We start from the raw sequence: 12,315 nt of genomic DNA, 5'->3' as shown, positions 1-12,315 counted from the left end.
TCATTGAGTTTGCTATGTTCTAAAATCAGATCTTTGTCAGAAAAACTATTATCCCATCGTGTGTTACCCAACTTCTACTTGTGAAATTGATTTTTTTGTGCCCAAGCATAATACTTTACATGGTCTTTATTGAATTTCATCTTATTAGTTTCAGTCCAATTCTTTACCCCTTCAAGATCCTATTGGATCCTGACTTTGTCATCCAATGTGTTAGCTAACCTCAGATTTATGTCATCTGCATGCCTTTGTCTAAGTCATTGAGAGAAATATTAAACAACAAAGAGCTAAGTCTAGAACCCTGAGGTACTCCCATTTGAGAACCGTGATGACATTCCTCTAGCTCCTTCAAACTCTCTTTTAGGAGAGTGACAAAGCATCACTTTGAGCTTAGATAGCAATTATCTGCCCATGGCAGAAAGACATTACTGGAAGCAAGATCATTATTAGTCCTTTGGGGTTTTTTTGCTGATAGTTCTTCTATTCTGTAAGAGTTACTTTTCATTTTGTCAAGGGGACATTGGAGATAATTTGTTTTCAAAAGCACTTCGCTTCCTGTGTGAATAATAAAGAAAAAATTATCTTGCAACATCAGTGTTCCCAATTATACTTGCAAATGGTGTTTTCTTGAAAATTTGGGACCCTAAACTTAAATTATCTTTCTGCAAACTATTTGCTGCCCTCTTTGTTCTCTGTGTGTACCCCATCTTCCTTTTTGAAAAAAAAAAGTGATTCTGAATTTAGGAGAGATCTCAAATAAAGTCATATCTATGTTAAAATGTAAGTGTGTGATCTTTAAGTATTGTAAGAGCTCAGTAGAATTCTGTGGAAATTACCTTTAAAATGCAGGTACATATTTTGAAGTACTAATGATAAATAATATCCCAAGAAGGAAATAAAACCCAGTTTTACTAATTTCTAGCCCAGTGCCTTGGCCCAGGTTGTTGAAATCCATCCTCCCTCAAGGGTAAGGGAACACAAGTTCTTCCAAAGCAGTGGTCCCTGCGTTCATGAATCAAGACAACCCCATAGAGGGAAGGGGGGTGGGGCTGGAGGGGTTGGCTCTCTTTTCTTCCAGAATCACTTTGGCCCCAAGTTAACTTTCCAACATACCCTGTTCCCCTGGAAAGTTTAAATGGTTTATCAGGGAAAAGCTTAAGGGAAAGAAAAGTCCTAGAGATGGAGAAATAACACCATCCCCATTTTGCCACTTTAGTGCCTCTATCCTATACTACCTGTCTACTGGGGCAGATTATGTAGAAAGAAAAAACTTCTAGTCTCGGGGAAGCATTTCAGATGATCCTGGGGTGGCCAAGTCCCTTCCCCTCCCTTACCTGAAATGCACTGCCCACTGGCCTCATAGGGTGGCCTATCATACTTTCAGTTGACTTTCATCAACAGTTCCTGAGTTCTGGGCCTCAGGAAAGTATGAAAAGCCAAAGAGGGCAAAGTTTTTGGGGAAAGAGAAGGCCCCTGGGATCTAGGAGGAAGAAGCATGACTATGAAGACACTAAACTCCACCAGGGAGAGAAGTACTGTCTCCCTTCCCTTCCCTTTCTACAGGCTGACACCAGGCTGACCAGGGAAAGACCTTTTTCCAGCCCAATGCTAGACCTTGCTCAGGAATTTCTGCAGACAGTCACTGATCCCTCAATGATGGTGTTGCTATCCCTACTCCCATTATCACCAGCTCCTGCCTGGCCACCACTCCACCATTAAACCACCAGGCATCCTGCAGGCTTTCTTCCTTACAGGAGGATTCTTTAGATTCCATACCCTGGAACATAGCCTCTTCCTTAGCTATGTAGTTCGAGTTCTATCAAAACCTGTCCTGTCCCCTACTGGAGCAGTACTCCAATTCTTTGCCAAGATAAGAGAGTAAAGTGAATTTTACTTGAGATGTTTCACCTGTAAGCATCTAGTACAGGGGTGGGCCACATGTGGCCTTCTAGGTCCTCAAGTGCAGCCCTTCGACTGAATCCAGATTTGTTCTGTGAAGTTCGGATTCAATCAAAGGGCCATACTGAGGAACTAGAGGGCCACATGTGGCCTCAAGGCTGCAGGTTCCCCACCCCATTACCTCTCATATCTCTTCTGTAGTAAATGTTACTTGTGTTTAACTTGTGTGATGTACTTTAATATACAAGGTAAAGGAAAAATGGTACTGAAATAAGATCAGAAACAGTGAGGGAAATCTGGGAACAAAAGGTCAAGCTAGAGAGAGAAGAAATCTATTCCCTTTATATTCTGCCAGCCAGGTGCCCAGCTGCCATCATTGAGGAGACAGGAGAGGGTGTTGTGTTCCATTCATTATGTTTGGATCCACTACTTTCTTCTCTCACCATCTTCATGGGCACCGCATTTGCCTCCCCGTTTGAAGTCATAACCCTCTTTGTTTTTTCCTCTGCAATGTCTTTGTTCACCTTGACTCCATTAAAGCTACCATAAAGGAGAAAGATCTGGGGAGATCAGAGAAAATTACTCCTAACCACAGGCAAGGTTATTTTCCCCTCCTGTGGTGATGCTTGGATTATTTAGCAGGAAAGAAGTGATCAGAGGCTTAGTAGGAATGAAGTCATGCTCAGATAACTATAATGCAGATTAATATAATATTATAGTAACTTGTTTGTATAGTGCTTTAAGGTTTACAACATTCTTTTGTCACAACCCAGAAATCTTCAGTGGCTCCTTATTACATCTATGCTAAAATACACAGTATTCAACCTGACATTTAAAGCCCTCCACAATATGGCTGCTACATACCTTTCCGATCTTATTTTATAATACTGTCTTCACAAGCTTTCCAATCCAATCAAACCATTTTACTTGCTATTTTCTTTAAAGAGTATTACATGTGTGACCTTGGGCAACATCCCAGGTCTCAGTTTCCTCATCTGTTAAAATAAGGAGATTGGATCAGATGCCCTCTAAGGTCCTTTCCAGCTCTTAAAATTTTGTGATTCTAAAATATATACCTTGGTACAGTAATGATAAAGTTGGCAGCTAATAGCCCTGCTTAATGTTGTCTGGGAAAATATCCTTAATGGTATGTCTACTTAATGCATCTTTCAGTGACCATTGAATAGGTATGAGTCAGATATTATCTGCTTTGAAGTTAGACTTCAAGGGAATGAACCAGATTAAAAAAAAAATACAGCAGATACTGGTTATCTAAGAACATCTGGAGTAATTTCTCCCGACTGTTTAAAAGTCTAAGAAATTAGCCAGGTGTCATCTTACTGCCCTTCTCTAAAGCATCAGATGTTGCTGCATGCTGGGAGGTTAGTTGCTACTTCCAGATCCAACTGCCTAATACAAAGTGGTAAATCCCTTTCTGACTTTGCCTAGTTGCTGACTTCTTCATACTTTTCTGTCTTCAACTCAGGGTTCCTATCTTCATTTCACTCCTTCAGGACTTTCCAATAGCTTGTCTACCACTGATTATACATCTTGGTAATAAAGGACAAAGCCAATGTATATGCCTCTACCCACAATTTACAAAGTTTCTTCCTACTTGGCCCATATTATCTAATAACAGGCCTAACAATAACAGGCTGAACAAAGCACATCCAGAAACTGTGAAATAAAGGCTAAATGAGAGCATGTCTGCAAGTACAGTATGATAAAGAGCTCTAAACCTGAAAACCAGGAAACCTAGGTTCAAGTCCCAAGCTCTCATACCTCCTATTTGTGTGATCTTAAGCAAATTACTCAATTGTGGGGATAGTAATATTTTTATCACCTATCTCACAAATGTTATAAAAAAGGAGCTTTATAGACCTTGATGTATGACAAATCAGTACACTATTATCAGGATTATTATTATTATAGTTTGACTTTGCTTCTGTGTCCCCCAGGAATGTCATTATTAAATATCTTCATCTACTAGACTTGTGAAGTACTCCAATATTATCACTTAAGGAGTACAGCCTAGGGACTCACTTAGCTGCCTGCCTGATTTGCTCTTCTTACCTAAGGGTCACTGAATTGGGCTGAGAGCCACTGCTACCTCTCTGCCCCACTTTGAACAATGTGGCATTGATATCGCACTGTAATTATCATTTGTGGTTTTTAAAATTGGCTTCTTTTCCTGTATTTTCCAGGGCCAGGCAAAGAAGAATGTATCTATTGTGTCAACAATTTTAAAATCCATGAGAAGAAATGTGTCCCAGGCTGCAATGAAGGATTTTATTTTGCCAAGGTGCCAGGTTTCCTGCAGAAAGTGTGTGCAAGGTACATAATCCTTTCTTGGAAGTTCTTGAGACCAAATAGGATTGTGGTTCATTATGTGACAAGGAAGCAACTCATATGAAGCACCAAAACCTGTATATTTGCTGTCTGTGTCCCCACAGAAGTGGGGTTTATGTGTAGGCTTTGTGTAAGCTTTTTGTGTCCATTATCTTATTTCATCTCCATGCTAACCTTTCAAGGCAAGGGTTATCCTCATTTTATAGATGAGGAAAGTGAAAGAGAGAGAGCAGTAAGTGATTTGCTCAAGATCATAAATCTAGTTAAGGACAAAACCAGGATTAGAGCCCATGTGTTCAGAACTCTTTTTACTGTATCACAGATATACAAGTATGGTCCCTTCAAAATGATATGGTTTATATTGTTACTATCAGGGAAAATGATCACAAAAGTAATAATGGATAGCACTTTGTGCTTGCAAAGCTCTTTACCTGAGCTTTCATGTTAAATCTTAAAAAAGAAAAAAGACTTTGGTAGGGTAAGTAGAATTACTGATCCCATTTTACAGATGAGAAAACTAAGACCAGAAGAGGTTAAGTGACTTGCCCAGCTAGTAAATATTTGAGGCAGAATTTAAACCATAACTTCCTGACTCCAAGTCCATCACTCTATCCATTTTTCCACACTGCCCTTTCAATAGGCATATTTGTCTTTACTGTATATAAGCTTGTCCAATGTCAGTGAAGAGATGCTACTGTATCCTTCAGTTCTGGATCTGCACAAAGAATCCACGAGTAACCTAGTATACTTCAGGCACAATGCAGGGAAAGAGACACTCAGTATGAAATAAGGTCATGATGTGTAAAGATCCCTCATGGGGCTTGTTATGAGCAAAAGTGTTGAGCCCCAGGATCCAGCTAGATTCCAGGTAAGCAACCAACACTGTATAATTCTACCCTTTCTTCCCCAGCTCCCCATAGCCCATCCCCAGGACATGGTTGATTCTCTTCCCTACTTCCCATGGAGCTATTATGTGGTACAGGTCATAGGAAAAAAAAAAACCTGGCTCACCATTCCACAAGTAGAGCTTCCCAAACCTGTGGGGTTAAATTCAAGTAGAAATGAGGGGACCATTAAACCAACACATAAGGACCCCTGTGGGCTGCATATTAACTTAGAAAACTACATATTAACATTATCTATATTCGATTGTATTTTTGTTTTGTTAAATATTTCCCAATTACATTTTAACCTGGTCCAGGCTGCAGTCCAGAGTGTCAGGGCAGTAAGGGCCTGAGCTGTGTGTTTGACATCTCTGACTCAGACCATGTTTCCCAGCTTACTGATTGGCCCTACTTGGTCAATTGAATTGGCTTATTTTTGTATTTAAATCTCTATGACCTAACATAGTGCCTGGCACATTAAAGCTGCTTAATAAGTGTTTTTAATTGATTGAACAATGCTTCTGGACACTGACAGCTAGACTTATAAAAACACTACCTCTTCCTAAACTTTAGAAAATGTAGTAGAGGCTATCTTTTAATTTTAGCTGTTCTAAGCATTGTTCTTATTGTGACTTAAAACAGTTATTACACGTACCCTCTGTTGAACACAATATTGGTATAATTTCTTCAGAGCCATTTACCTCAGTTCAGTCACAAAAGCATCCCTTTTAGTTTTATATACTGAGTGCTATGGTAACCAAGAAATATTTTAAAAATATTTTTTTAAAAAATTACTTATTTTTATAATAAATATCTGTAAAATAAGACAGACTTTCCCCCTTCCTCTCCCAGTGGACTTGTATTTTTTTCTCAAGTACAACGGGCTTCCCATTTCTAGACAGGTACTTGCAATGAAGAGAGTATTCTTTCCTTCATTAGCACTTGTGATGGCCTTGACAGAAATCCAACTTTTGACAAGCCTGAATCCATCGTTTTTACTGATTATGTCCACAGGAGTTCCCCCTCCACCACTGCTGGTGGGCTTGATGAAGAAGACTGTCTTTTGATAACTGCTTCAGTTTGTTTCCCCCTTTTGCTTTTTAAAAGTGATTACTAAGTTAATGAGAGAACAATGAGTTATATACATTTCCATGATCTTATGGAAGACCCAATATTGGTGTTGATTAGTTTACAAATATACTGATGTATGTCCCCCTACATCTTTAGTTAGCTTGCAGGTCTAATTGTCTCAGCTTCAACTTTCCTTGTCGAGTCTTGATCTGGCCCCTGAATTCTTCTCCGAAGCAAACTCTTTACTTTTAACCAGCCAGATGGTTCTTGTATATTTAAACTAAATATCCCTAACCCAGGGAAAGCTTGGAATTGAATGATAATAATCTCTTCCATTAATAATGCATCCTCAGTCCCAAAGGATGAAAGCTATTCTTGCTTCTTCTACAAGTTCAGGGACTTGGTATGAATGTTCTACAGGAGGCAGTGAGAAAAGCCACCAGCTTTGGAATCCTAGCACCTAGCTTTAGGTCCTGCCTCTTTTACTAACTACAGATGTACCCATAGGCAAGTCATTTCATCTTGGTGGGCCTCACTTTCCTCCTCCATAAAGTTGGAGAGTTGAATTAGATGGGCTCTTTCCACTCTAAATCTATATCCTGTTAGTATGTCCCAAAAGCATTTGGGGTAGAAGGTAGCCGCTATTGAATCAGCCATGGTGAGAGGCAGTGTGGGGTAATTGATAAAGAAATGGCATGGGAGATAGAAAAACGTGGGCTTAGGTCCTGTCTCAGATTCATATTGGCTTGTAACCCTGGGCAAGCAACTTGATCTCTTAGCATCTTAGGCAACTGGTGCATTCCTGCATCAGTCAAGAGAATTTCTTTAAGCTCCCTACAATAATCAGATCACAAGTCTGGTCACTGTCCTATCCTAATCTCAATTTAATAACTGGAGATAAAGATAAAGTACCTCATATACTGGCCTGTCATGTTACTTTAAAAACTGGACTACTGATAAAATATTGAAGTTATTGGCATGACATTTCTTGAAATATATATGTATATATAACTTACATATATATTATATATATTCATATATACATTTATTTTTTATATATACATATAGTCTTTATAAAGCTTTAAGGTTTATAAGGCACTTTCCTTACAACTCTATGAGGTAAATAATACAAGAATGATCCCATTTCGCAGATAAGGAAACAGAAGTATAAGGAAATTGACTGACTTGTCCATGGTCATACATATCTAAGTGTTGAAGCCAGGATTCAAACCCAAGTCTTTCAAGCTCCTACTATCTTCCAGGCACTGTGCTAAGTGTTGGACATCAAGAACTTTAATAATAGTAAATCTCATTAGTTTAAAGATGTGCCAACTTTAAGGATAACCACATAAGGTGAAGAGGCATCCCTTCAGTATGGATTTCATAGGACAAACAATTCCCATGGAAACACCTTTACCACTTCTGCATTTCCCTCAAGGCTCTTGCCCACTTCCCAGAGCTTTTCCTAGTCCAACCCAGATTTCGTTATTGATATTCCATTAAAATGTACCAAATTGCTATTGAAGTGGAGTTTTTCCAGGAACATAGGACACCAACATTATTCTACACACAGCAGCCTCAGAGAATACTTATTAAATACAAGGCTGATGTGGAAAATTCAAGGTAGGACATGAACCTGCTACTTACAATAAAAATTAACTATTCTATTTTCCTTATTTAAGTTATTGTTCAGGAAACATGCTGGATTGATGGACCCTTAAGACTTTCCTTTTGCCATAAATAAATCTGGCACAGACCACTTACATCATTCAGCCTTCTCAACATCCTCTGTGAAATCCTGCCACTGTGGCCAATCCAGTTCTTAGCTGACATTGATAAGAAAGGTGATACAGTGATTTGGGAAACTGTGAAGGCCTGTTCCCTAAGGACTAGACTAAGAAAATTCATTCAATTGGCTCAAGCCATATAATTGCAGCTATTTAGTTTAAAACACACGCATAACAAAACCACTAAAACTCTTATTCTGGATGGGTGACTGTTACATCATCAGAACGAAGATCCTAGCAACAAGAATATTTGTCAGTGAGGCATAATCCAAGTGCTTGAAGTTCTTACCAGAAGTATGATCTATCATCATCATCTCTATTACAAGTCTTTGTTAAGTATCTTAACTTTTTTTGTATGGGACAGACCAAGACAAGAGACAGGCACAGAGAAGGAGAGCATGACATATCCTAAACATATTTAACCTTATGCAAGAGAGTGATATGGTCAGAGCTCTACTCTGAGTATAAGTAATATCTTACCATTTTCCTATTTCCTTGAATCAGCTTCTGTATTGGATTATGTGTTTATACCATACGTTAGGTTTCACCAAAAGCAACCCAGAGCACTCGGAAGCATATTGGAAACTTGGGAAGTGACTGAGAGCATTTGCCAAGTGAGTTTATCACTTTGTTTCCTCCAACAGGTGTGAAGAAAATTGTTTACATTGTGAAGGCTCTAGTAAGAATTGTGTCAAGTGTAAAGCTGGTTTTATGCTGGTTGGAAACACGTGTATAGCAAATGATACCTGCAGCAATGGTCAGTAACCCTAATATAACTGAACTGAATTGCATCTTTTATTATAAACTGTCCCAAGTTACAGAATAAGAGAGGGAGAATACCAAACATAAGTTCTATCCTTAAAGTTGCATTATTAAGTTCTGAGTAGGACTCCATCTTCATTACATCATATAAGAAAAAAAAAGAGAAGAGAAATTCACTTCTTCTATCATATTTTCTTAATATTGAATTCACTTTCTTGGGAATTTTCCAGTTGATTCCTTAGAATTTGAAAACACACGGGGGAACCTTAGAGATTACACAACCTTTATTTTGCAGGTAAAGATACTGTGATATAAAAAAGTAAGGTGACTTGCTCAAGGTCACGCAGCTAGTTAGTAGCTAAAAAGAGACTAGAATGTAGGTCTTCTGAGTCCTTGTTTCTGTCTTTCCATTACTCTATGCTTAGTCAAACCATTTGAAGACAACCTTACTTTCTGAAGTATCATCTCACACGCTGATCAGAATCACTGGCTTGACAACAGATTTCCAATATACTATTAGTGTTTTCACTGAATATTTTTAAAATTTTTTTTTATTTTTAATGGTTTTGCACTGTTTCTACCATTCTAGAAATATGATGGCCAGTATAGGCATAACTAGAATGTAAGCCAGGGGTGAGTGAAGAACCTGTGGCCTCTAGGCCACATGTGGCTTCTAGGTCCTTGGGTGTGGCCTTTTGACTGAGTCCAAGTTTTACAGAACAAATCCTTTTATTAAGGAGATTTGTTCTATGAAGTTTGGATTCAATCAAAGGGCCACACTTGAGGACCTAGAGGGTCACATGTGGCCTCAAGGCCACAGGTTCCCCTCCCCAATCTATGCAATCTTTGTATTGCCACTGATGTAGGAAACCATGATCATGAGATTCATAGCTAAAAGACACTACAGCCTGCTATTCCAAACATCCTCACTCCATTTTACAGATGAGCAAACTGAGGCCCAGAGAGGTTAAGTGACTTACTTGAGCTCATACAAGATAGTAAGTTGACAGAGCCAGATTCAAACTCAGTATTGATTCCACTATACTGTGCTGCCCCTATGTGATAAAGGATGGCCTGGGACTGTGGGGAGGGAAGGTTCCACAGGGGTATGGATAGGGCAGCACCTATTTACAATTAGCAAAAAGAAACTTTTTAATTAAGGATCCAGAATTTAAACTCCTCTTTAAAGGGTAGAAAGATCCCTGTTTAAATCATCTTCATATTTAGCAATTTTTGGTTTTTTGGTATAATACATTTTAAAAAATGAACTGTGCTGTTCTTCATGAGAGGATTTGCTTTTACACACTTTCTTTTTGGCATCTTAAGGCAAAAGCTTCATTATAAATTTTCTCTCTTTTCTTTCTTCCATGAACATGGGACTTCAGCTGCTGAAATGTTTTGTGAAATGGTGAAATCGAATAATCTCTGTGAGCGGAAGCTTTTCACACAGCTTTGCTGTCGGACATGTCTTCTGGCTGGATAGGGTGATTCAGTGTCTGCACCCAAGAAAGAGTGTGTCCTGCAAGTCCAGTTTTGCCCAACCTTTAGGACAAAGTATTTTTCAGTTTGGGGAGAGTTTTCATATAGTGCTGTTGAGGATACTCTTTTATGTTTGACAGTTTTAATCTCACCATGAACTTTTTTCTTCAGCATTGTCTCTTTTTTAACACAAGATAGAATTTTGTTATTGTTGTGGAAATCTCAAGGGACAATTTTTGAAATGGTGATATTAATTCTTTCAAACACAGGGTCCCCTGAGCTGCAATGGATATATAACTTGTGCACCTTGGCCATATTAGCCAAATCCTCTTAACAGACTCAAAATGGAAACGCAGAGAATTTTAAGATCCCAGGCTCAGGACTCATAGCAGCATGTAAGAACATAGGTTAACTGAATCTCTAAAACCAAAGCAGGAAGGGAAGAAATCTAACATAAAAGGTGTTTGTCCCCACCTTGTGCTATTGGATGGCACCACTGTAAATCTATATAGGATAGATAAAACAATAGAATACATTTGTGTTCTAGCCACACATACAGTGAAGAATCGGATAAGTGACAAACTTGAATGTCAAGCAAAATAATTAAATTGGCCATTTGATGAGACCAAATATGTTGTACTTTTGGCCATGTGTTTTATGATCTCTGGGGATAGTATCTATTTCTACTTAATAAAGCTAATTCTGAAACTGTTATTAATGGTTTACCCATTCAAATCCAAAAGCCAAATCAGAAGATTCTTACTTTCTCCACAGAACTCTACTACTGAGATCAGTTTACCACATTATTCATATTGCTGCAGATCTTCTATCCATAAGGTTTTTTTTTAAATTTTAAATCTCAGTAAAGACAGTTTACTTGTATCAATACATGTCTCTGATAAAATCTTCCAGAGGATGACAGCAGAGGCATTGCAACGAATAAGCCAAGAAAAAGCCCTAATTATACTAAGCAATTTTGTCAAGCAAATCAAAACCCATTCAGTGAATTTTTAAGAGAATCACTTGTTGTTTTATGGAATTACTTTTAAAATATATTTGGTGACATTTATTTTAAGTAACTTATGCAGTTGTGAGGTTTTTTTCAGTAGATGTGTTTTTAAGGCAAATGGACACATTTCTGTGTGTACTGTGGGCCTAGATGGACAAAGAATGACTTATTCTTCCTCGAACCATTTGTGGATATCATTTTTAAGCTATGTGTTCTAATTTTTGCCAATGTTAATTATCTTGAAAAGTGTTTCATATTTTTGAAGTGAGATGCACAGATCTGCTTGATCAATTCATTTTAGTATGGAAATAACAGGATTTTGCCTTAAATTTTCTTTGAAAAGCATTTTTTTTTTTGCCACTTTGCCCTATTCTCTTCTTCCATCTCTAAGGTACTGGCCTTTTCCTTCAGGAGCAGGTGAGGACCATGAGCTGCATGGATCAGCAACCAAAAAAAAAAAAACAAGAACAACAACCCCAAAACAAAAACAAAGCAAAGAGAATAAAATTTTAAGCACTAAATTAATAAAAACAATTAACATCCCATAATAAAAGAGCCTGTATTTCTTTCTAATTCACCAAAGTTTTTAAAATAGTTATTAACCATGTGAAATGGAAATACATAGTGGAATTTATATGTGATATCTTGTTTTATTTGTCTACATACAAAGTTTGCATCTCTTTAAGAAATACTGAAGTGTTAAAGTTGAGGAGTCTAACGTATCGCTTATGAAAAAAATAAAGGAGAAAGAAATAAGGGAGAAAGCAAACATGAGATAGGAAGCTAACAATCTGTTTTTAACCTTATCGTGAAAATACTCAGAGCCATAGGTTGAATTGTGGGGTTTGAGTGAGAAAAAAGACAGAATATAGCATGCCTCAGACTTTGGAAAATAAAAAAAAAACAACTGAGGGATCCTACAAGGAAAGAAGCTGTTCCTCATCTCTATAGTCAAGTCTGTTGAAGGAAAACTAATTGCACTTCTAGTGCCAACTGTCTGTTCAGCTCATATTCTGGAGTTACTCTCCCAACACTCACTTGCAATTGTTGGGTTGGGTCCCCAGAGCTCAATAAACTG

General features: G+C 38.0%; 1 protein-coding gene across 4 annotated transcripts in view; it reads left to right on the top strand.

The window, feature by feature from the left end:
• The window catches only part of PCSK6 (proprotein convertase subtilisin/kexin type 6), a 248,155-nt gene extending 236,365 nt beyond the window's left edge, over nucleotides 1-11,790 (top strand). For 2 of the 4 annotated variants that reach the window (XM_020963650.2, XM_020963644.2), the window contains 3 exons: nucleotides 4,101-4,230; nucleotides 8,632-8,744; nucleotides 10,135-11,790. In XM_020963650.2, coding sequence (XP_020819309.1) covers nucleotides 4,101-4,230; nucleotides 8,632-8,744; nucleotides 10,135-10,232 — 341 coding nt within the window. In that variant the 3' untranslated portion in view covers nucleotides 10,233-11,790. Of the gene's footprint in view, nucleotides 1-4,100; nucleotides 4,231-8,631; nucleotides 8,745-10,134 lie in introns of those variants that run through there. The other 2 variants (XM_078151174.1, XM_078151173.1) reach the window with 1 other exon arrangement.
• The last annotated feature ends 525 nt before the right edge of the window (nucleotides 11,791-12,315 follow it).

Source organism: Phascolarctos cinereus, unplaced genomic scaffold (genome assembly GCF_003287225.1).
Source record: "Phascolarctos cinereus isolate Bilbo 61053 unplaced genomic scaffold, phaCin_HiC Scaffold_3;HRSCAF=262, whole genome shotgun sequence".
NCBI classification, from domain to species: Eukaryota; Metazoa; Chordata; class Mammalia; order Diprotodontia; family Phascolarctidae; genus Phascolarctos; species Phascolarctos cinereus.
The sequence above is the reverse complement of the archived record's forward strand: the minus strand, read 5'-3'. Positions and strand labels throughout refer to the sequence as shown.